This window comes from Vulpes lagopus, chromosome 6 (genome assembly GCF_018345385.1).
Source record: "Vulpes lagopus strain Blue_001 chromosome 6, ASM1834538v1, whole genome shotgun sequence".
Lineage (NCBI taxonomy): Eukaryota > Metazoa > Chordata > Mammalia > Carnivora > Canidae > Vulpes > Vulpes lagopus.
The window spans coordinates 113,428,642-113,455,632 of NC_054829.1; the positions used below are offsets into that span (position 1 = coordinate 113,428,642).

Consider the following 26,991-nt stretch of genomic DNA (forward strand, 5'->3'; position numbering starts at 1 on the left):
TACATATCAACCAGCAAACAGAAATTTATATGATGAATTAAATATTACCATATTTTTAAAAAAACTAGAAATAAATCTACTGGCCAAATCTATAAATATTAACCAAATTTATGTAAATGTATCAATCATATTTTAGGAGGTTATTACTTCCTTAAATTTATAGGTAGAAAATTACACGTTAGTTTAAGATTAGATCAGGGATTTAAAAACGTGCATTTATATTTAACATCTGAATATAAAATCACTTCTAAAACCACACAGATTATATCAGAGAAACACAGAATTTTAAATCTGAACATTAGTGACTACTTGCACAATTGAAAAGAAAATCAGATTCCTATACTAAGGTAATTGTTTCTTTCAGGTAATTATTTCTTTCAGGATCTTTTATTTCAAGCCATACTAGAGACACCATCATTTGCCATAAGAACATATTTTAATATTGACAATATTAGCATTCAGTTCCAAACCTTAATTCCCTAACCTAGAGATAAATCCTGACTTGCCTGGTTTTATTCTAGGTGAAGAAGGAAGTCAGCTTCTTTGGAATAGTAATTTTACAACTATTAGGCCACTTTCCCCAGTCACAGCAACTATTACAGGACTCCTCCCAGTGCTAGAGGGCCCATGGGCTCTCATAAGCCAAAATCCATGTCCCATTAGTTTCATTTTAGAAAAACAAATCATCCTTAGAAACTTTAAAATGCTCTTTAAATTTAAGATACTAGTTTCATAAATCATTTTCTTCATATACTTGTGTGCATACATCTGTGCATGCACACGCACATATGTGCATGCACACATACGTCTTTTATGTAAAAGATTCTAATTTCATTTTTTCAAACATGTTCCTATCATCTGGAAAAATATATTATTTTCTATGTGAAAAGCAATAGCTTTTAAGGAAGCCACTTTAAAAAGCAAAGCAAAACAATTTTTTTCTAGAAACAACTCCAAAACATGCCACCAAATGTAAACATACAGAAACTTTATCATAAACCCATGTAAATTGTAAATGTCAATTCTCAGTACTATGATCTAGTTAACTAAAGAATGAATGTCTATATAATGAGGAGGTGGGACATTCTAACCAAAATGAACAGCAGAAAAACAGTTTTTCCAAATTACACCATAATGAAGTTTTAGATTTTTTTCCGCTATAGAGTATAGATGTCAGTTTGCTTGCCTATCATTGTGGGGTTTTCTAATTATATTGGTTTTTAAACTTGCTAATCTGAGAAATATAGAAACAGGCAACAAGTTTAGTCATAAACGGAAATTTAAAAGGTTCTTCTATTTATAAAGATTGAAACAGAAAAATATTGAAAGTAAAGTACCATTCTATTATGCTCAGCAAAATAAGTCAGACTGAGAAAGACAAATATAGTATGATTCCACTTATAAACAGAATCTTAAAAAAGAGAATAAACAATCAAGAAGCAGAACCAGAACTATGAACGTAGAGAATAAACTGATGGTTGCCAGAGGGTAGGGAGATGGGAGGTTGGGCAAAATGGGTGAAGGACAGTGGGAGATAGAGGCCTGCAGTTATAGAATGAGTAAGTCACAGAAATAAAAAGTAGAGCATAAAGAATAGAGTCGATGATATTGTAATAGCAATGTAATAAGGTAATGGGACAGATAGTAGCTATACTTGTGGTGAGCATAGCATAATGTATAAACATGTCAAATCACTAAGTTGTACACCTGAAATTAATGTAACATCATGTGTAAACTATATTCATTAAAAAAAAGTAAAGTACCATTCTTATACTGGCAAGAATTTTAGTAAGTATTATCAAAGTTTATAATAAACAATGATTCTTCAGTGTTGAAGTTAACTGTGTTGCTCAAATACCTGAATACTAATTTTTTTATCTTTTTTTCTTTTAGTTTCTTTGGGGAATTTTTCTAAGAAATATAACATCACTTTTTGCTTAATAAAAATGTATTATATTCACATTCTCTATTTGGAAGCATTTAAAGGCACAATTTATGAAAATCTTACAATTTTTATTCTATAGTATAATCTAAATATACAAGTTCATAATAATAAATAAATGTTTTGCACTTGAATAATTTTTAATTACAGCCTCAAAAGTGTTTTCAAATATTACTTATAGAAGTATTAAATTTCCCTGTACATTACCATATGTCTGCAGGTGAACCGAGAGTTTAGCTGAGATCATTGAGAAAGTTGGCACGAGAGGGAGGTGGTCAGAATCAGTTCACACGCTTACTCACTAATATTTATTGAGTGCTTGCTATTGGCAAAATACTGCGTCTATAGCAGTGGATGAAACATAACCCAGAATGTGTGCAGTCTATTGTTTAGTGAGGAAGACAGACATTAAGAAATAATTATACAGAACAATATTCACTTACAAATCATGCTATGTACTATGATAAAGAAACGAAGGCTATAAGAAGTCTTAATGTGGACTCAATTTTTTTAAGATTATATTTATTTATTCATGAAAGACACAGAGAGACACAGGCAAAGGCACAGGCAGAGACACAGGCAGAGAGAGAAGCAGGCTCCATGCAGGGAGCCGGATATGGGACTTGATCCCGGGTCTCCAGGATCACGCCCCAAGCCAAAGGCAGACGCTCAAGCACTGAACCACCCAGGTGTCCCAGTGCAGACTCAATTTAGATCAGGACTTGTCAGTGAAGGCTTCTTTTAGATATGCCAGAATAAATTACCAAAAGAGAGGTATACCATTTCTCCAGGGGAAGAGTTGGAGTAGAAACATTCCAGGCTGAGAAAACCATATAGAAGATGATGCTAAGGTAGGAAAGTGCTTGGTGGATTTCAAGAAAAGATTAACATGACTAAAATACATTGAAGGGGGGAGGATAGTGCAAAATGAGACTGTAGAGAAAAGTCAGGGTCATACTACACTAAGCTTGAAACTATCATAAGAATTTTGTATTTTATCATAAGTGCAAGGGGAAACCAAGGATAGATTTTGAATAGAAAGTTATAGGATCATATTTGTGACTTTTAAGTATTACTTTGGCCTCTAGGTAGAAAATGGATTGAATGTAGCAGGAGAGGAAATAGGTAGAAGAGTTAGGAGCCTGTACTAGAAGCCCATGGAATAAAATGGTAGATTAGACCAGGGTAATGGTCTCAATAAAAAAAAAAAAAAAAAAAAAAAAAAAAAAAAAAAGAAAGGCCAGGGTAATGGTGATGACTGAGTTGGAGAAAAGTGGATAGACTTAAGATATATACTAGAGGTAGTACTGATAGGCTATGATAATACAGCCTGGTTTTAGGACAGAATGAGGAGACAGGTGTCAAGAACAACATCTAACTTTTTCTACGTAGCCACTCATTGGCTGATGGTGAGAGTGTCATTTAATGACATGGAGGAACCCTGGAAAGAGCATATCTGGTAGGGCTGAGAGGTGGAGATGAAGAGTTCAATTGTGAGACTAATTAATCCCACTTGTGTTCTAAATATCTGACTTACATTTTATAGTAACATAGCCATATTCCTAGGTCCTTTTGGTCCATGCCCAACACTAGGAAAATCTTGATTCAGATTACAGTTCCTAGAAATAAGATGTGACTTCCAATCAGGATTAATGACAGAGAATTACCTTTTTAAACTAAAATGTCTAGTATTTTAGAACTTTGGCCCCAGATGATAAAATAATATGTGCTTAATTTCACATTAAAAGATTTGGGAGAGAAAAGTCAGTCAAGAATTAATCATTATGACTAAACCCTCTGTATCCTGATGGTCTGCCTTCCAAAACACACTACCTACGTCTCAGCCCAAGCTTTTCCATGTAAGAACATTTCCAGTGTTCTTTCCGGTACAGAATGTAAACTTGGGGGCCAATTTGTGTTGTCTTTATCTAAAGCTCTTTTAAAAGAGATTTCCCACTAACTCTCAATGATTTATAGGTAGGAGCCACATGGCACTGGTGGAGATGTTTGGACAGATCAAGAGGGAAGCAAGAGCAGGAAGAGATATTAAGACAGAAGTCACAGAACCCTCACAAGACTGAATCCCAAAAATCTAACAGTGAAAGCAGAAAAGAGGGCCTTCCTCTTTTATTGAGAAAAATGTGGCCCAGTGGTTTCATAATTTCCACATTATAGTTGAGTAGTAGGACCATAGCTTATAAAAAAAAAAATGGAGGCAGGACAGTAATGACAACAATAAACAACATACATTGAATGTGTGTATTGTGCACTAAATGCTCTCCTTGTATAATATGATTTAATTTCCTCTGAGCACCTTCAAGATAAGTACTCTATGACTAGCATTTTAGAGGACAGGACATGAGGCTTAGAGGTCATAAATCATTTGCCAAAGGCCACCCAGGTAGAAAAGGGGGGAGTGAAATGGCCAGATATATCCGACTCCAAAAGTAGAGTTTTCCACCCCTATGACACATAGCACCAACACACAAGTGAAAGATGAGACTAAAAAGCCTCAGTATTCCTTCAGTGTTAAAAATCGGAAATAAAAAAAATTGTGTATATACTGGTCCCCAAATATTTGGGAATATTCCTGAAATAAGGGAAGTGTCCCATCCCTTTCTTACATGGTGTTCCTGAACAGATAGCCGACCACTTAGGGGCATTTGAAACTATCTTGGGCTTTCTATCAGCATAATTTATTAGAAATTTGGAGATATTTGAATTTAATAATACACTTCCTATCATTGTGAATTTCATCCATGCTTCTCAAGAAACTGTTAACCTGTAATTGTTAATCTTTTCCTTTAAATTTCTATGATTGAAATTCATTTTCTTTCATCTAGTTCATGATCACTACACCCCTATTGTTAAACCAATTTAGATGAGTTCTTCACTGACCTTTTCTAACACAAAGTATGCATTGGTGAATTATTTTTAGTTGAAAAAAATCTGCTTTAGTTTGGGTTTCTAAAGCCAGTAAAAGAAATGCAGTGAGATATTTCAGCTCAGTTTTTAGCGAAATTCTAAGTAATTCCAATAAACATGGCAATTTCTACAATGATGCAAATATAATGAAGACCACAAAACATTGTCACCCTTTAGAAACAGGCATGGACCACTCCACTCTAATATCACTTATTCTCTTTCTCACGGCACAAATGTGGCAGCTCCCCTTTTCAGCAATTGACTGAACTCACTCTTAAATGACAAATTGGGCATTCCAATTGAGGGAGACAGTGCATACAGTGTACAGCAAAGACTTGAAGGGAATCAGAAATTGGGGGTGGGGAGGATAAATGCTGATAGGGGATAAGGCTATGTAGACAGCTTTCAATCAATTGTTGAGGGCCTTTTATGCCATCTGTGAGTCAGACAGATCCTTAAGGAACAACAAACCACTAGCAATCCATTTTCTTCCTTTCAGGGCTTTCTTCACCTCTTGTTATTATGTAAGTTGAAAAAAAAATGTTAGCCATACAAACTAGCCAAACAAAGCTATCTTCTTTTTCCATATCTATTTGGAGCATATTTCTATAATTCAATGCATTTAGCAGCCTGATACTATGGTTCTTTGTATGTGAAATTGTTCTTTGGCATGAAGAAAAACCATGACTAATTCAAAGGAACCCTATTTGGGTGGAACTTTTGAAGACTATAAAGCAATTAAAAATACAGATAAAAACACTATTTGGGGGGAGAAAAATAGCTTCAGCAGCTTCTACTGCTGAAGCCATGGGTATGCTTTTTATAAAAGACGTTTTTCATCTTTTATGCCTGTGCAATTTCCTTCTATGCCAAAAGATTCCTCTATGTATCAGAATTAATGAACCAACTCAAATGAAGAAGAACAATGACAATTATACAAGGTTTCCCCAAGCCCCCTCAAATATATCCAGATGTCACATAAATTTATTTTTGGAATTTTCTGACCTGGTCAGAACCAACTGAATAGAAGATAGTACTGTGTGTTATATGCACATATGTATTATATGTGTGATTTTAAAACTTTTTTTAAACTGGACTCATATGCAAAATCTTGACATCGAATCAACCAAATTTTCAGATTATTTGGCTCTTTCAGTACTTCTATTTGTACAATAACCAGGACTCCAACTTCAAAGAAAATTGCTCTATAAGATTTAACACAGTTTCTCATTGCAGTTGTGTGTTTCCTCCAAGGCAGGGAACATAGTCTATTACTAGCACATACTGAGGGACCAGCAGAAATGTGGCAAATTTGGTGGAATCTGGGCAACGGGAAAATAAAATCTGTTAGCAGGTCTAATGAACTTGGAATATGTTCTATCCCTCTAATAAATGTTGGTCTTGTTTTTGTGGGGAGTGCTGAGTATTATTTGTTGCAAGTGCTTGTCGTTTAATTTATTGAAATTGTGAGAACAGAAAAACAGGTGGCTATGACAAAAGGCACTAAACTCAGACTCTCTCAAGTTATCCGTTATAATCATTAGTCCTGTTCCACCTCCTCTTAAATACAAATGTACTAATATGAAGACCAGTAAAATAGTTACCAGAATAGGTGTTCATGACACCTAGAGGTCTTAACATTTGTCACCTTAATTTCACAATACAATTAAGTAATGATGGATTCAAACAAATGCATCGATAGTACACTTCAAAATCCTGAGGTAAAAATGGGATCAAGATAAATCTTCCCACATTCTTAGTAACATTTGTTTTGGTCTTAGGAACATGGCATTCCTACCGACATGGGCTACGCGGTGGCCCCTCACCATTCGGGCGTCTACCCTGTACATGTTCAGCTTTACGAGGCCTGGAAGAAGGTTTGGAATATTAGAATCACCAGCACTGAAGAATATCCACATCTGAAACCAGCTAGATATCGGAGGGGCTTCATCCACAAAAACATCATGGTGAGCTTCCTCCGGTATGCATAGGGTACAACTAATTTTTCTAGATTTACATTCTTCATTTGAAGAAAGAACAAAAGAGAAAAGCAAAATGTCAAACACTTAACTGTAGGAAAAGCTTCGTGCTGCAGAAGTATATTTCTCGTATCTAAGCAAAGGATGTTTTAATTAAAGTCACTTCATGATTCTTCAAACATAAAATGTTTTGTTTTGTTTTTTACTGACACTGTTACTATTAACCAGGAACTGGTGTTAAAATACTAAGGACACAATGTATCTGACGTGCAGATAATTTATAGAAGCCATCATTTCTTCAAAAAGTTATATAGTATATAAAACTAAAACCAATTCTATGTTAACCGTGCTGCTCTTTTACAAGTCAGACTGTTCTCCTTACCATGTCAGACCAAGCAAACAAGCAATTCAGCTACTTACAACAAGAAGCTATATATATGGAGTTCTGCATAATCGCTAACAGATCATAATATAGAGTACAAATGTTAACAGACGATGTTAATTAACTCATTTACATCCACTGTCAAATTCTTTCCAAAGCCTCCTTATTGTTTTTTTTATACCTATGACAAATGCATACTGTCAAGATATGATATTGCCTAATACTTTGTGAGGCCTCCCAGAGGAATGAAATCTTACTTTCTTTCCAAACTAGAAAATCCAGAGAGCACTAATGAAGTTAGGAATGGGCTTCCTAATTTAGACTCATCCTGGGAAGGACTACCACACAGGAGGAAACTATATGGTGAGGCACTGTAACTCTGTCAAACTATGTTTGACCAGATGTCTACTCTCTAGAATTAGGTGTGACTGGCTTCTTTTCAGACAGTATTTCAATTCTGTAAAAATTACAGAATGGATAATGACATTTACCTTGGATCAACTCCCATCTTGACTTTTTCCTCAATAAAAGCTGTTGTAAATGGTAGATGGGGACATAATGGCTCTATTTTATCCCACTCTGCCCTTCTTCTTTACTGAAAATAAACTCGCTATGCCTCAAGCTGCCAGCCTTTTGACTAGAGAGATTTCAGGAGACCTGGGTTATAATAAGAGTATTCAGTACTTTCCTGCCATTTTAAAATCATATGCAGTCTTAGTAGAATAGTGAACTTAAGTCTCTAAGGACTTTATTAAATGTTGTCCTCTTTTGTTTCTGTTTCCGTCTGTACTTCCAAAAAACTTTGCTTGGATATGTCCTATGAAATATGTTCATTTTTTGTTTCTCCTTAAAACATAGTTTACCTGTATTATAAATGCATGAATCTTACAAATAATAAAGGCTTTAACAGATTTCCTGCTTTGATGGAACTGTCCCAATGGCTCCAGTTTTATAGCAATCCATGGAAAACCTCTGTATTTGCTTTGTGGGATCTTGAATGAGAATTTCCAAGTGGGAAATGTGCAGCAGATAACTGATTGTGCAGCAAAAGAGCGAGAACATGGCTTGGAGTGATCCAAATAGAGATGCAAGTTAAGACCACAAGAGCCAATATGCCCCCCTAGGAAGTGACTGAAAAGAAAAACTCACACCCACATTTTGTTTCATGAGATGAGGGAAACTTTTTTTAATATTCACAAATCAAATTCCAAGTGAAACTCATTATCTTCCCTTCAAGCCAGCTATTATTGATCCTACTATTCCTAATTCAGTTCTGCAGTTCAAACATCATGCTGGCCCCTGCCCTCCAACCTCCAGTCTCTACATTCCATGAATAATTCCTTTACAGTAAATTGTTATTTCCCTTAGTTTCCCACAGCCTATTCACTGCCTTGATTTCATGTGTAAACTGTGCTGCTGGTTCCTACTCTGTCTGTTTATAGCTTCTATCTGCCCCCCTACACTACAGCCTATCCCACAGATAGTGCCAATCTTTTATTCTTTTTAAAACATTGCCTTCATTTTGGCCTTCCTAACCTTGATACTTCCAATTATCTCCACATCCCTTAACTTCCTCTTCAGGTACTTGAAAACAATTTAGACTACATCTACCTTTCTATCTTCTATTTTCCTAATTCAGATTTACTACAGCCAAAAAGTTCTAAAACAGTATTGCTGTGTCCATGTCTTTGTCATTTTTTCTACCTAAGACTTTGTAACCACTCTCTACCCATTCTTATTCCTTTTATTCCTCAATACCAAGTCCATATCTTATAATTTAATGTAAAAGCGCCTTGGTGTATGACAGCTGAGCAGCTAACTCAGGCCTATGTCCTGTGATTTCTCATAACAGATATCTTATAACTCCACTAAGAATACAAAACCCTGCTACAGTTCAAGGTGTTTGTGCCCTAACCAGAGTCTCAGGGTTTCCAGTCCTAGTGTATTATCTCCTGGACAAATCTGATCTTCATTCAGTAAGAAATTAAGGAAAAACCAGGATTCTCTACCCTAACCCCTGGTTGCTAAATGTGACTCTGGAGAAAGCCAGAGACCTCTAACCAATTAGACTGCAGATCCTGATTATCTACTTTCTGTTTCTAATGGAGAGGCCCATTGATAAAGATTCCCATTAATCCTGCTGCCAGCCTCATAGGTGGCCTTTACTGGGAGCTCCTAGAAGCATTTGTTGACAGCTGCTCCAGGTTTAGGTCTTAGATACAGAATATTGGCTTCAGGTCCCATTGGTCAAGATTCTTTTTGATTATGGCTTTCTTACCCATCTCCCAATTATTGTCAGCAAGGTTTCCATAGTTTCCTCAATGTCTCAAAGTTTGAATTTTTCTAAAGATTTTATTTATTTTTTTCATGAGACACACACACACAGAGAGAGAAAGAGAGAGAGGCAGAGACACAGGCAGAGGGAGAAGCAGGCTCCATGCAGGGAGCGCGACGTGGGACTCGATCCCAGGTCTCCAGGATCACAACCTGGGCTGAAGGCGGTGCTAAACCGCTGAGCCACCCAGGCTGCCCTCAAAATTTGAATTTGATAGTGTTACACTCCCAGAAGCAGTGCTGGAGGGCAGTCCATAGCAAAATATCTTTAAAAACACAAGAAACAAAAACACCTCTCTCATTCCCTCTCTAACACAAGAGACCTGTTTTAAGGAACAGGTTTAGTGTCCTGTAGCATTGAGCTTGAAATCACAAGCAAGACAATGGACTATGACCCTATCATACTCTATCTCCTTAGGCTCCTATGGTGGTCTGTTGATCATCCTAGGGCTTATGGTAGCCCTACCTCTCAGTAAGTGTGATCCTTCCCAGAGTTGCAAAGTAAAGCTCTTGCACTTCCTCTTTTCTGTGTTCAAACTCAAATAATTTGAGAAATAGACAAAACTCAATTTTCTTTTACCTTCTCCTTCCATTTTGCATGGAATTAGCAAGGCAATCAAGTCCCAAAGACAGCTCTTTTGTTTCAGTTTTTCAAGCAAGATATTCAAACTGAATCTTAAAAGTGATTCAGAATCATGCATTTTTTCTTTAAAAGATTTTATTTATTCATGAGAGACACACACAGAGAGAGGCAGAGACATAGGTAGAGGGAGAAGCAGGCTTCCCACAAGGACCCAATGTGGGACTCGATCTCAGATCCCAGGATCACGCCCTAAGCCGGAGGCAGACGCTCAACCGCTGAGCCACTCAGGGACCCCAGAATCATGCACTTTTATTTTATTTTATTTTATTTTTTTATTTATTTATGATAGTCACACACACAGAGAGAGAGAGAGAGAGAGAGAGGCAGAGACACAGGCAGAGGGAGAAGCAGGCTCCATGCACTGGGAGCCCGATGTAGGATTTGATCCCGGGTCTCCAGGATCGTGCCCTGGGCCAAAGGCAGGCCAACCCAGGGATCCCGAATCATGCACTTTTAAAATGTGAAACTAACCTAGCATTTAATCATGTGCGGGCATTTCATTATTTAGCTTTAAAGTGTTTCTCCTTATTCCAATATACCTTAAGTTCTTCAAGAGTAGAAAGAACATATCTTTGTGTTCCCCCACACAGACTAACATAGACTTGAGAATATGTATTTGTTTTAAAAAAAATGAATAAATCTGTATAAAGCTTTGATTTCCAGGAAAAAGATACTTTCATGATTTGTTAGGGAATATATTTAATTCAGTTAGACTATCTTTGCACTTGGTTCTTGTTTGCCATTGATTTTGTGCATAACATTAAAAGAATGTGTAATATATTTAAACATAAACGTCACCAGAGCTAATACTCTGCAATAAATTGAAGTTCTTTTAACTATTTCATCAAGACAGAATAGCTCCCAAGGATAACTGATCAATTTACAAAAATTAATAAGACCTATAAAGTTTTAATTTATACAGCAATGAATGATATACTGATTAAGCTAAGGATAGTGTTTTCTAAGAAAACTTTCAAGGACTAGATTGAAATTTATTATAAGACAAAAACTAAAGAAAAAGAACTAGTATATTTGTAGAGGGTTGCAAAGCATGAAAAGTCCTACATAGGTAATATTTTGAAAGCACTTACTGAGCCAAATGTGCTTTAAGAATAAAGACAGAAAAATGAAGATCAATTTATTGAAGACAATAAGCAGAAGATTTGTCTGCTTATTCTGTAAACTTGTAGCTTTCCAAAGTATATTCATTAATTTTCTACTCTTCAGGTATATAGTAACAACACAGGTCATTGTGAAGTCATTATGTAAGATTTAGCTAAAGATTGTACCATCCTGCACAGCTTCAATTCACACTTTCTTTTATAATTGCACTGTTATTTTACCAGAAAAGCGGTAAGAATTTGAAAAAAATTCTTATCACAAATGTATATAATTGAAGCAAATAATGATTTTCTTATACAAAAGATGAAAATAAGGTTTTTTCCTAAGTGATGTTTTATCATTTTGTGACCATTTATAAAAATTAATAATCAAAAGCATAATCTTTTTTACTTTCAGAACTAGTAGGCTTGAGACTTAAAATTTAAGGCAGTAGTCCTTTCAGATTAGAGAATACACTATGATTTGTATCTCAAATATTTGTTCTAATTTAAAATGTCATTTCTTAATCATGTTAATAATTGACTTTCTTTTCTAGTGCATGTGTAGATTTTGGCAGAAAGTATCATCCTTAAAATTTTTGCCTACTAAATCACAGGGTAGACAATTCCAATATTTTTAAAGTCTCATTTTCACTTCTTTCTTGTTTCTTAAGATGCTGGAATATACTAGGCTTCATAGCAGCAGTACTGACTTGGAGATTTAAAATAGATAAGTGGCAAAAATAATTCAAAGTCTTATCTTAGTTTTAAAATATTTCTTCATATTTCTTCAGTATTCCTTCTGTACTGATGTCATTCTTGCTTTCCCAGAGTGTGAAGGATTTTCTGATTTTTAGTTAAGAGTTGAATAATGACACTAGCTTATGCATCAACTTCCATGGGAAAAAAAACTAAGTTTCAACAAATTAATTGGTTGAAGGAACTTTTCCTTATTTGTTTATTCTTCCTTCAGGTTCTTCCAAGACAAACCTGTGGGCTTTTCACCCATACAATTTTCTACAAAGAATATCCAGGAGGCCCTAAAGAGCTGGACAAGAGTATCCAAGGAGGTGAACTTTTCTTCACTGTGGTTCTCAATCCAGTGAGTACTTTGAGTTATTCTCCAAAAAAAAAAAAAAAAAAAAATGATGATTCTCCCAAAAAAAATGACAGGGTAGCTGAAAACTACTCTGACAAAAAAGCCAGAGTTTGGGTAGTTTCAGCCAAATAAAAATGAAGGTCTAGCTCCAAAACAGAAAACAATTCAACAGAACCACATCTAGAGATGGTGGCAAACTCATTCTACAAGTAGCAGTGACATGAGTAATTTATAGAAAGCCAAGAAAGTGCTCCAGAACTTCATTTGCATTGAAAAGTATTCAGAATTCAGAGATTCTTGCTTTTATGGAAATCAATATGTTTTAAGTTTTTATTTCAATTCAGTTAACATACAGCATAATATTAGTTTCAGGTGAACAATATATTCCCTCTTCTTTATCCATTCATCAGTTGGTGGCATTTGGGCTCTTTCCATAATTTGACTATTGTAGATAATGCTGCTATAAACACTGGGGTGCATGTATCCCTTTGAATTAGTATTTTTGTATTCTTTGGGTAAATCCCTAGTAGTACAATTGCTGGATCATAGGGTAGTTCAATTTTTTAAATTTTATTTATTTATTGGAGAGAGAGAGAGGGAGAAAGAGAGAGTGTGCCCGGTTTAGGGGGAGGGTCAGAGGGACAAGTAGACTCCCCACTAAGCAGGGAGCCCGATGTGGGGCTCAATCCCCGGGATCATGTCTGAGCTGAAGGCAGACGCTTAATCAACAGAGCCACCCAGGCACCCCAGGATAGTCTTATCTTTGACTTTTTAAGGAACCTCCATACTGTTTTCCAAACTGGCTTCACCAGTTTGCATCCCATCAACAGTACAAGACATTTCCCTTTTCTCCACATCCTCACCCAACACCTGTTGTTTCTTGTTTTGTTGACTGTAGCCATTCTGACAGGTGTGAGGTGATATCTCATTGTAGTTTTGTTTTGTATTTCCCTGATTACTGATGAGCATTTTTTCATGTGTCTGTAAGCCATCTGTATGCCTTCTTTATATAAAGAACTTATAAAACACCCAAAAATTGAATCTAATTAAAAATGGGCAGAAGACATAAATATTTTTCCAGAGAACAAGATTTTTCGCCTGTAAAATTCCTATTCCTACTGTGGACCAGTTTTCTCATCTAGGTGACCATTAACACTATTACTCTATTCTTCTCTTTCCTTTAAAGTAAAGATATAAGCAAAATGGAAGAGGAATTAGACAAGCAAATATGGTCATTTTGGATACAGCTTTGTGAGATTTTGTCTTGCTAGGTCTCAGGCTGGGCAGAGCAGCCTGTTTAATTGGCTTCTACTCTTCTTCCTTCATTTCTTGTGTGCCAGCTCCACAATGAACCATTTGCACATATATCTGCCTGAGGCAAGTATTATAAAGTTGTGTAGAGAAAGAGGAGCTAATTGAAGTAAGATGTTTAAAGAAAAGAAGAGATTTTATTTCCTTCTGAAAATCACTAACATAAAAAAATAAAATTAGGTTTATTTATCAGATGTATGGGTTTGCCCCTGGCATTAGCAATATTCAAGATGAAAAAGTGTAATTTTCCAAATATGAAAAAAAGTCTATTAGCATAACAGTTGAAGAAGATAGAAATAAAGAATAAAATTTGAAAAGCCCCACTCTGGATCCTAATTTTACAGGCTTACAAATAAAATTACAGGTATTTTTCATCATCTTCTTGTATTTAATGACTATATTTCTCAGCTTCTAGAAAATGAGTTTGGAAGTAAGGATAATTCATCTTTGGGCAAAATCAGCACGTGTATACAAAAATCAAGATGGTTTCAGGTAGGATAGCATTTTGCCTTTTGAAAAGTTTATCAATCTTCATACCCCCAAAATGTAAATAATTCTTATCTATAAATCAGAATAATCTGATTTTTCTAACATATCTATTCTTTACAAATGGAAGCATCTTTGGAATCATCTATTATGACTTTCTTCTTCTCTCTCTCTCTTCTTGGAATCATCTATTAGGACTTTCTTCTTCTCTCTCTTCTTTTTTCTTTTTTTGGTCAATTCAGCCAGTAATACACAGGTAAAAGAGTTAAACCAATACTTGATTATGAACTTAAGAGTAAGTTAAAATATTCTTAATATGTTAACATTTTCATCTATAATTTTCAGTCCCTTTAATCTGTGAAGTATACAATTCTGATCTTTTATATTTCCTTTCATCAGAAAGCAATAGGACTATGAACAGATAATCATAGATTTGATTTTTTTTTTTTAAGAGAGAGGGAGTGCGAGCCAGGGAGGGGGTGGCCAAAGGCAGAGAAAGAGAGAGTGAGAGAGAGAGAGAGAATCCACGCCCAGTACAGAGCCTGACGCAAGGCTTGATTTCACGATCCTGACATCCTGACCTGAGCCAAAATCAAGAATCAATTGCTTAACCAACTAAGCTACCCAGGTGCCCCCTATTTGATTCTTTTAACCAATAGTTGCTTTGGTGCCTAAGAAATTCCAAGTGGTATTATAATTTCAGAACATTCTAGATGAAATAAGTTTCATTTAACATAGAAGAAATTCAATATTAGATCAATCATGTACAATAGATTTATATGAAGTATTTTTCACTATTTCAAAACCAAATCATTTTCCTAAATAAAAATCTTGTAGTAAAGCTTGTATAATCTTGGGATACTAATTTGAGCTAAATTAGCTGAGCAAATGCTTTAAATATTTAGCAAATCTTGCTATTTTTCAGGCCTTTATCAAAAATATTTGGCAATTTTGTTTGTCTTGAGAAGATCCACAGGAAATAGAGGGGAGAAAAAAACTTTTCCGGAAAGCTTGTGCTTTCCTGATTCAGAAAACTTTGAGTAGACAATTACTTTCAGATAAATGCTGGAATTCAAAATTGGTAGATCCTTGTCAGACACCATAAGATAAGGAAGGAATCCAAATTAATTTCATCTGGCAGGCCAACTTCAATTTTTGGAAGCAACTATAGTGCCCTGGAGATTTCTGGTTGAGAAGCTCACTTCAAGATTCAGCCCAAGTCTCACCCAAGGGAAGACTGCTATCATGAGTTAGTGATGCTTGCCTTACAGAACAGACTAAGGAGGAGTGACCTGTTTCCCATGAATTCTCCATCCCAAAATTACATGTTTGGGTAAAGCTAATGTTAAAATTAAGAGAGGCCCAGGTGCAGTGAGGCATGCTACTAATTTGGCAGATGGCACTCTTTTTTAGGTCAGAATGAGAATGAGAAAACCTTGATGGAATCAAAGTAGATATTAGCTGCAGGAGAGATGTGAAATTTAATTATAGTGGGCTTGAACGATAGCCATTATAAGCTTAAGTATATCTGAGTCCTTGATTAGAAGTGTCATTTTCTGAGAATGCTGAATGAGTTTGTTGTTTCCTACAAAAAGGCATATGTGTATTAGAAACATAAGTATGTTTCTTAAATATATCCAAATACACTTGAGTTGAAAATGAAAATATAAACAGGACTTATTAATATATTTGAAAAGTTTTCTGCCCATATGTCAACATAATATTATGGTGCTACAATAAGTTTTACCAGTATTGGGATGAGGTAGCCGCAACAGAGTATATCTCAGAGTTAAACTAGAATATATCACAGCAAAGATAACTAGAATAATACTCTGAAATATTCCACTGTTACCAAAGTATTTTTTATTGTTACAGAAAAAAGTACCAACCAAATTAATTTAATACAAATAAAAACAATATTAGCCCTGTCTAGGAGAGAGAAAACCTCATTTTCCAAATGATATTTCCAACATCACACACCTAGACCCCTCTGAGGTGGGTTGGATACAGAGATTTTGGTTAATATATTGATTTGAAGTTTAGGTATAGTTGGGAGTTGGGCCCATCAGGCTATCTGATCCTAGGAGCACTAAGATATTAAGAATTCTTTTCTTTTCTTTTTTGCATGTTTGTTTCTAAACTCACCCAGGGACTTGATTATAGTTCACTTTCCTATAGGAAAAGATTATGTTGGCCATATGAAATTGTACTCACTAGAACAGTAATTTGCAGTATTTGCAGATCTATAATTTTATAGATCTTTCAATTGATAAATACTTCCCATATATCCTGCCTACCAGGAGAAGACCCCCTCTAATTGTACATATTCTAATATTTCAATTCTTCTATAATTTACAACTTCCTATTTTAAACTATTAAATGACATTCTGTTCTTGTTCATTGATTTCATGGTTTTTGTTCATTTCATTCTACCACTAAGAAATGAGAGTTCTCTGTCAGTACACTGAATCAGGTTTTGGAGCCCATCAGGCTAAGTAATAGATCCTGAAGTGTTTATTGATTGATTCAGGAGAGTAATGAGTTACTTTATGGATATACCAGAGGAGAGAGCCACTGAAATCATCCCAAGTCACTATTATCTGTAAACACACAAGCACAAAACTTCTACACAAAGATGTATTATACCCAGACACAAATATTCCCAATCAATTCACAGTGCTAACTAAAAGTGCCTTTATATATCCTTTAAAAGAGTCTACTTACTTTGCATACCTATAAGATACTATGTGGAAAGATATTAACTGAAACTTGTGAAGATGACAAAAAAATACTCATTTATAATGACTACACTGCCCTCAACAAATAGAACCCTATAAATCTATGACATATATATTTATATGAAAGGAACTAGCAAGAGTATACTGTCAATTTTAACCTGAATTTCCAGTTCCACCTATGTTAAGAAGATGCAAATATACTTAACTATTGTGACAAATGGTTTAGTTCTGGATTAAACATGATTGTTCTTGTGGGAGCCATATTATCTTGTATGGCTCTGAAAAAAAGATGTCACCTTCCTGCTCCAGTGTTATTTGTAATTACACATTGTTCTGAGTCTTTACTTATGCTCTTATTCAATAAACAGATGCTAGGTATTGAATCATTAACAATTGGTATCTGTGGGATGTTTGGTCTTCCTTAAATATGCTTGATAATAAAGTCAGTGCTTTCTTCACTTATTAATCCAGAGGAGTCATGAGATTCATGCTCTAATCACACTTGTTTGAAATTCAAGTGGACCAAAACCATGACGGCATAGCAAAATTATACTTCCTTCATCAAACTGTTAAACTTTTTGTCTCTATGTTTCTCAATTTGACAAAGCATCCATCCACTAGACTCTCTGTACCCTCCTACCCAAATCCTTAAAAGCTGAATCTACATTGTGTTTCTCTAATTAAAGAAAAATCATAAACATGGATGTGAAAAGAATGAGTATCTGAAACTGGGAATAACACATGAGTGGATTACAATGAAAATAAAACAAAATTCACACAAGACAGCTGTATATACAGAAATTAACACATATTGAAAAATGTTTTTTAAAAAGATTTTATTTATTCATTAGAGACAGAGAGAGAGAGAGGCAGAGACATAGGCATAGGGAGAAGCGGGCTCCTTACAGGGAACCCAATGTGGGACTCAATCCCAGGACCCAGGATTATTACCTGAGCCAAAGGCAGACATTCAACCACTGAACCACCCAGGTCCCCTGAAAAAATATTTTTTAAAACTACAATTTACGTGAGTAGGAGTTATGTGTAGTTATCTATAAAATTCATGTAAGAGGAAACAATTTTTTTTCCTATGGGGAATTTTGTTTCTTTCCTTTCTTATTTACTAATCCTGCAAAAAAAAATTGTAATAGTAACAGAAAACCCTTCATTTAAAAATAAATAAATGATAATAATAACAACTTTGGATAGTAGAAAAATTATTCCTGAACATGCCTAATAATGAGTATTACCTGAGACACTTGATTTAAAAAAATCTGGACTTTAATGCATCAGAATCTCCAGGGAACTGTTTGGGGGACCAGAATATTTATCATGAGCTTTAATTGATTCTTATTATCAGGCATATTTGAGAAATACTACAAAGGAAGAAAATGGAGAAATAACGTTGGTAATCAAAGATCACCAAAAATTGCTGTTGAAATCATGGACCTATGATCAAGGTATCAGAATTGAAAACTCAAATCTGCAGTAACATATAAAAAGCAATGAGAATAAATATTTTTCTTAGGGACCAGAGAACTCTAACTTGAACAGCAGTCTAAAATAGAGGCAACCACTGTTTATCTTTTAAAGCTTAGCTTAGAGATAAACTTCCTCAAGAAACCTGGCTCTACTCCGGTTTAGAGGTCCTGCCTCGTGTTCCCATAATATCCTCTGCAGATTCTCGAAGTACTTCCTACCATACACAGTGACTGTAGTTTGCTATTAGTCTGTTTGCTTCTTGTGGTAGAGAATGTGTCTTTCATCTCCAAAACCATCCCAATGCTTAAACATGATGCCTTGTACCTAATTTTTATTTAACATATATTGAGAAAGAGAAACTTTTTTTTTAAGATTTTATTTATTTATTCATGAGAGACACAGAGAGAGAGACAGAGACAGAGACAGAGACATAGGCAGAGGGAAAAGCAGGCTCCATGCAGGGAGCCCGATGTGGGACTCAATCCCGGAACTGTGGGATCACGCCCTGAGCTGAAGGCAGATGCTCAACCGCTGAGCCACCTAGGCATCCCGAAACTGACTTTTCTAATGACCTGAATCTAGGGAAAAAAAAAAAGACAATGAATCTAAAAGGAAAGGAAATCTGGATTCTAGTAAAATAGTTCTTAAAAGTGTAAGTAGAACCTATTTCATGAGTTTGCTGGGGATGAATTACGCACTTTTATGTACTGTGCTTCACCGTTTTAATTGTCTCTTCTCTCAAGAGATGTGGTTTTGTTTAGTTCCTTTGGTTGTAAGGATGAGAGACTCACTCAGGTTACCTCCAGTAATGGGTGTGTTGTCTGCAGAAAGCTGAACAATCAGGGACCATGGGACCTGAAGGATTCTTCTGAGTCTAAGGCAATTCTAAGGTCCATGAAAATTAGAATTATGATCATGATTTTGCCTTGGTGCTTTAATATGAACACACAAATGCTGCTTCTTTGTCTGAATGTCTCGTTCTTCTCCTACAGACTATATATTCCTTTTCTGCTTCAAAAGTGCTGCTTGCTTATGGTTCCCACTAAAAAAAAAATACTTCATAAATGAATGAACTTAATTGACAAAAAAGGAGGTATGGGGTACGGCTAAAGCAAATTATGCTTCCCCACAGCAGAATACATTCAGCTGTTAAAAACATAATTTACGTTATATTATTTATGATCTATCAGGGATAGAATTAATATTTACTCAGTTCCAGTTGTTCTCTATCTGTAAGTTTCATATGTCACCTAACACCTACCTCACCATATGATTATTTGAGTTTACATATTTTTTCTATATAAGGAGGCATTCTTACAGGAATGATCTATGTGCGTTTCATTTTTGTGCTTCCTACTGTGTCTAGATTAATCTCTTGAATCTAAAAAGAGGTCACTAAATTTTTTTAATGATTGACTTAATGCAAGAATTGTTACGTCTTAGGGGCATTGTTTGGTTTATGGTATCTCCAAATGTGAATAATAACAAGACTGATATTAATAAAAGTACTTTCTGGAATATTCTCTGCTTGCAAGTAAGAGAAATTCATGATCTAGGAAATTTTTAACTCATCCTTAATAGTGGTAGGTTTTCACCAGTGATGATCAATTAGCCTGATATGCAACAGTAGACAATTAAAGCCGGAAAGAACCACAAAGTTTATCTATTCAGTCACCTAATTTTAGGCTTAAAATCATTCCTGTAGTATTCTGTTGAAAACCTGGCTTTCTTGACTCTGAGTGCAGTGGTTCTACCAACATGCTGCTTCTGCATTCTCGGTTAAATTGGATTAATGTGATGCACATTACTCTCAGTGTGACTCAGTTACCTAGTCCTGAAAAAATGTATGAATGGTTTAAAATTTCCAGCCACTATCTAGGAAAAAGGAACCCATCTCCATGTTGAGTAAAAAACAAACAACAACAAAAAATAAGTGCCTTGGGGAGCTGAGTTCAAGATGGTGGCATAGCAAGATCCTGAACCCACCTCCTTCCATGGACACAACAAATCTACAACTACATGTAGAATAATTCCTTCTGAAAGGGACCTAAAAATAGGATGAGCAGAGCCTATGAAGGTACAGAATTTTCCCTGAGAAGTGACAGATCAAAGCTCCATATCAGGCATTCCACCCCTTAGATCCTGCACAGGAGAAACAAGCCCCATGAACAACAGGTTTTGAAAATCAATGGGAATTATGTTCAGGAAAATTAAAAAACTGTGGAGAATAGAAACCCCACTCTTGAAGAGCTTGTGTGATTCACTTGACCCAGAAACCAGCCCAAAACACCCAATTTGAAGAGCACACAGATGATAAATAAAAGAGATTCACTTACAGACCTTAAAGCATCCACCAGAGAGGCAGGACAGCTGGGACTCTCCCCAGGAACTACATTTCTCCAGAGAAAACATATAGATGGCTAACACGCACTTGAAAAGATGCTCAACATTACTAATATTAGATAAATGCAAATCAAAACAACAGTGAGATATCACCTAACCCCTGTTAGAATGTCTATTATCAAATGGACAAGACATAGCATCTGCTAGAAAGGATGTAGAGAAAAGGGAACCCTATACACTGTTGGTGGGATTATAAATTGATGCAGCCAGTATGGAAAATTTATGGAGATTCCCCTAAAAATTAAGAATAACATTACCAGGGATCCCTGGGTGGCGCAGCGGTTTAGCGCCTGCCTTTGGCCCAGGGTGCGATCCTGGAGACCTGGGATCGAGTCCCACGTCGGGCTCCCGATGCATGGAGCCTGCTTCTCCCTCTGCCCATGTCTCTGCCTCTCTCTCTCTCTCTCTCTCTCTCTCTGTGTGACTATCATAAATAAATAAATAAATAAATAAATAAATAAATAAATAAATAAATAAATAAATAAATAAAGTTTTTAAAAAAAAAAGAATAACATTACCAATGACCCAGCTACTTCACTTCTGGCTATTTATCTGAAGACTATAAAAACACTAGTTTGAAAAGACACATGCACCCTTTATTCACTACAGCATTATTTACAATAGCTAAGATATAAAACAACCTAAGTGCCCAGCAATATATGAATGGATAAAGAAGATGTGGTACATTTATATAATGGAATATTACTACTTGGTCATAAGAAAGAATGAAATCTTGCCATTTGTGACAACATGGGTGGGTCTGGAGGGTACTATGCTAAGCGAAATAAGTTATATGGGGAAAAATGAATACTGTGTGATTTCACACATATGTGGAATCTAAGAAAAAGAAACAAATGAATAAACAAAATAAAATAAAAATATATTCATAGATACAGAGAACAGACTAGCGGTTACCAGAGGAAAAGAGGTTCAGGGTTGGGTGAAATGACAAAGGGGGTCAACTGTATGGTGATGGATGGTAACTAGATTGGTGGTGGTAATCACTTTGTAGTGTGTTATATAATTACTTGCCACTGTGAGATTAAAAATACCATAAGAAAGTATGGTTAAGTCCTTTTGATTTCCACAGTTAAAAACAGAAATATGATAAATTATCAAGTCACTGGAATGGATATTAAGAAATTTTTCAAAATAAGTATTAAAGAAATGAATATTATTACATTATTCCTTGTTTAATCATTTGATAGTTTCCCATATCTTTCAGGATAAACAGAAAATTCCTTTACTTGGAAAAAAAATTAAATCTGGCTCCCACCCACTTTGATGGTTTCTTCTTTCAATAATCACATATGCATCTTTCATTCCACCCATAGCTTCCCTAAATAGGACCCATTATCATTCTGTGCCTTAAAGAACACTACTGGGTGCAAGTTGATTTTTTTCCAGGAAATCTGAGTTCGTATATTATCTTTTTCATAGAAGACATCCCCCAACTCTCCAGTTTCTCCTCTGAATTCTCATAGCACTCAGGCATAACCCTAATATAACGTGCCCACAGCACTGTAATCAGCTATCTTTCTCATCCAACAGTTTGTGCATTCCTTGATATAAAACATCATGCCTTATTAACTGTTTTATAATCACAATATATTGCAAACTTTCGGGCACATAGTTTTCAAAAAAATGACAGTGGATTAATTTATCACGCCTACATATGTATTATCCTTTGAATCTGAAGGGAAATCTGGTTGCCTGGGAAGTACCTAATCATAGAATCATAGAATTAACACGAGAGTTTGCATTACTGGGAAGGATGATCTCCCAACATGGCATCCAGACAGATTCTTTTGAAAGTCATTTCATTTATAAAAAAGATGCACAGTTTCACTCATGAGAAGAAAAATACAAGGTTAAATATACTGAGATACCATTTCTTATCCCCCATATTGACCAATATTTAAAATATTGATAAACTATGTTAACAAGGTTGTAGAAAAACAGATATTTCCATACATTCTAGTGGCTGTGTAAAGTAGTCCCTAATGTGAGAATTTAAAATGGTGCAGCTGCTATGGAAAGTAGTCTAGTATATCCTCAAAAATTAAAAATAGAACTGTCATATGATCAAGGAATCCTATGTCTGGATATTTGTCCAAAAGAACTTGAAAACGGGATTCTGAAGAGATATTTGCTTTCCTACGTTCAGGGAAGCATTATTAACAATGGCCAAGAAGTAGAAATAACTTAAATATCCATTGACACATGCATGAATAAAGAAAATGTGGTATATAAGTACAATGGCATATCATTCTCTTTAAAAAGAAAGGAAATCCCATCACATGCTACTACATAGATGAAACTCGACATTATGTTAAGTGAAATAAATCACAAAAGGACAAATACTTCATGGTTCCACTTGTTTGAGGTATCTAAGGTAGTCAGACTCCTAGAAAGAAAGCAGAATGGTGGCTGCCAGGGATTGGGGGTTGGGGGTTCATAAGGAATTGCTGTTCAGTGAGTATAGAGCTCCCATCATGCAAGATGAAAAAGTTCTAGAGATCCGCTCTACAACAATGTGCATGTAGTTAACAATATTGTAATTTCATTTAAGATTTGGTAACAGGGTAGAATTCATGTTATTTTTTTACCACAGTTTAAAATAAAAACCTTTAAAAATACTTTTTTGTATTCTCGACAATGCTTTCTTTATTTGAGTACAGCTGACACACAATGTTATATTATTTTCAGTGTACAACTTAGCGATTTTGACGAGTTTGACATTATGCTATGTTCACCACAACTGTAACTACCATCTGTCCTGATACACTGCTATTACAGAATCATTGACTATATTTCTTATACTATGCCTTTTATTCCTATGACTTATGCATTCCATAACTAGAAACCTGTATCTCCCACTCCCCTTCACCTATTTTGCCCAACCCCAACCCTCCCGCATTCTGGCAACCATCAGTTTGTTCTCTGACTTATAGATCTAATTCTGTTTTTCCCTTATTTAGATCCCACATCTGAGTGGAATCATATGGTATTTGTCTTTCTTAGCCTAACTTACTTCACTTAGCTTAATATCCTCTAGGACCACCCATGCTGTTTCAGGTGGCATGATCGCATCCTTTTGTGGCTGTGTAATATTCCGTTGCATTTATATACATCTTCCATATCCTTTCATCAGCTGATGGTCACCTAGGTTGCTTCCATATCTTGGCTATTGTAAATAATGTTGCAATAAATATAGAGATGCATATATCTTTCCAAATTAGTGTTTTCACTTTCTTTGGGTAAATATCCAATAGTGGAACTATGGAATCATATGGTACTTCTATTTTTAATTTTTTGAGGAACCTCCATACTGTTTTCCACAATGGCTGCACCAATTTACATTTCTACCAATAGTATACAAGTGTTCCTTTTTCTCCACATCTTCACCAATACTTGTTATTTCTTGACTTTTTAACTTTAGCCATTCTAATAAGTATAAGGTGATATCTCAAAGTAGTTTTAATTTGCATTATCCTGATGATTAATGATGTTGAGCATCTTTATGATTGTTAGTCATCTGGATGTCTTCTTTGGAAAAATATCTATTCATGTCATCTGCCCATTTTAAAAATTGGATTATTTAGTTTTTTGGGTGTTAGGTTGTGTAAGTTCTTTATGTATTTTTGATACTAACCCTTTATCAAAGATGCCATTTGCAAATATCTTCTCCATTCAGGAGGCTGTCCTCTAGTTTTGTTGTGTGGAAGCTTTTATTTTGATATGGTCCCAATAGTTCACTTTTGCTTTTGTTTCCCATGTCTCAGAAGACATCTAGAAAAAAAGTTGCTGTGGCCAATGTCCAAGAGGTTACTGCCTGTGTTTTATTCCAGAATTTTTATGGTTTCACGTCTCACATTTAGGTCTTTAATCCATTTTGAGTTTATTTTTGTGTATAGTGTATGAAAGTAGTCCAGTTTCATTCCATTAAATGTAGCTGCACAGTTTTCCCAACATCATTTTTGAAGAGACTCTTTTCTGAATTGCATATTCATTCTCTTTTGTCATAGACTAATTGACCATATAATGGTGGATTTGTTTCTGGGTTTTCTATTCTGTTCTACTGACTTATATGTCCATTTTTGTGCCAGTACCATACTGTTTTGATTACTACAACTTTGCAGTGTAACTTGAAATCTGGAATTGTGATACCTCCGGCTTTGTTTTTCAAGATAGGTTTGGCTATTTATGGTCTTTTGTGGCTTCAATCAAGTTTTAGGATTATTTATTTATTCTAGTTCTGGGGAAAATGTTGGTATTTTGATAGAGACTATTAAATCTGTAGATTGCTTAAGTATTCACTGGATCCTGAATTTTTAAATTTTTTTAAAGATTTTATTTATTCATGAGAGACACACAGAGAGATAGGCAGAGACATAGGCAGAGGGAGAAGCGGGCTCCCTGCAGGGAACCCAGAATCACACCCTGAGCCAAAGGCAGACTGGCGATCAACCAGACAGTCAACCACTGACTGTCCCAGGTGTCCCCTGAATTTTTTTTTAAAATAAAAGTCATTTTTCTAGTTGTTATTACTGGGTAACAAAATAACCCAAAATACAATGTCTTTACAAAAAAAAAATTAATTCTTCTATTATCTCTTACGGGTTTTGTAGGTTAGAATTCAGGAAGGGCCAGACTGGGTGATTCTGGCCTCAAGTGACTCTTGAGGTTGCACTCAGATGATAACTGAAACTAGAACAGTAGGCAGCTAGAGCAGCTGTGAGCTGGCGGGGCATCAGTCTCAGGGTTTTTTCATGTGATCTGTACCCATGGGCTTCTAGGGATTTCCTGACATCAGGATGGCCTCAGGGCAATCATAGAGCTTTAGGGCTCCATCAAGTGTCACAACAAGCAAAGCAGAAGCAGAACTGCCTTGGATTCAGAAGTCACAGCATCATTTCTGCCCACATTCAAAGAGAGGAGAATTAGATTCCACCTCTTTACAGGGGAGTGACAAAGTTCTAGAAGAGAGAGAAATTGTGGGTGGCTACTATAATTTGCCACAATTATGGGACACTTGGGTAAATGTAAATATGGACTGTACAACAGATGACATTGAATTAATGTTTTCTTGGGTATGATAATGATATTTGATTTTATAATATACATGTTCTTAGATGATGAATGCTAAAGGATTTATCAATAGTGTCTTGACATCTGTAACTTATTTTCAAATGATTTAGCAAAATAAAAGATATTTAAAGAGAGAAACAAAATATGAGCAAACAGTGAAATATACACTATTGGAGAATAGGTGAAGGATGTACAGATATTTGTTGTCCTAATAGTTTGCCTTTCTCTATTTAAAATATGCTTCTCAAATAATTGAGGGGGAAATAAAATAATGATTACATTATTTCTCTGCTCGCATCCTCTAAACCTCCCTATTCAGAATAGAAGCCAGACTCCTTATCAAGACCTATGGGACTGTGTGATCGCCAGCCTTTACCTCCTGGATTTCAACCCCAGACAGAGGGAACAGTTGTACAAAAGCCCCACAGGCATGCTTGCATGTTTTAGAAACAGCAAGTTGTTTACAATATCCTATTTTAATTGATGCCTCTTATACATCTCATGCATAAATCCTTGTGTACAATTCTTGGAGAGCTTCTGTTTTGATGTGAAACCTCAGTTCCCTGCCTATTCACTTCTTTCTTTATTGTAAGAACTTCAGCCCTAGAAGAACTTGGTCAAAGCCAGATCATTTCTCACTACCCACAAAGAGGCCTGAGAATTAGGCTGAGGAAAGAAAAATCTGGGCCAGCGAAGAAAATTTAAGAAGGTGCCCAGTTATATTCAAATTGGGATTTCACCAATTTGGTATTCCCCTCAGAACCCAAGATACACAGGTTCAATCTTACAGCCAGAGCACATAGTATTGTATTATATTTGAGGTTTAGATTGCCTGAGCATGCCCTGTAAAAACAAGTAGATCTTAACAAGATTTTACTTTGCAGGATTTAATCTACTGGCTTTCTTGCCTTTGGCTAATGCTCAGTGTTCCGTCAAACTTCACTTGTCTGTGGCCCTAGAGCATGGTGCTGCCTGTTGCAGACATTAGTAATTTCCTCTCTGGGATAGAGGCCCTCAGTGGAGCCATATTTGCATTTGGACATATTTGCTCCTGGTGTTTGGGCCTTGGGCCTCAG

The 26,991-nt window shown here is 35.6% G+C and overlaps 1 protein-coding gene and 1 long non-coding RNA gene across 3 annotated transcripts in view; one reads left to right on the forward strand and one right to left on the reverse strand.

Moving 5' to 3' along the window:
* Nucleotides 1-26,991, forward strand: part of NDST3 (N-deacetylase and N-sulfotransferase 3) — a 177,098-nt gene that overhangs the window by 73,570 nt on the left and 76,537 nt on the right. For both annotated transcript variants that reach the window (XM_041757650.1, XM_041757652.1), the window contains exons 6-7: nt 6,649-6,834; nt 12,279-12,407. In XM_041757650.1, the coding sequence (XP_041613584.1) occupies nt 6,649-6,834; nt 12,279-12,407 (315 nt within the window). The remainder of the gene's footprint in view (nt 1-6,648; nt 6,835-12,278; nt 12,408-26,991) is intronic.
* The window catches only part of LOC121492417, a 160,969-nt gene that overhangs the window by 37,200 nt on the left and 96,778 nt on the right, over nt 1-26,991 (reverse strand). The gene's annotated exons all lie outside the window — the stretch shown is intronic.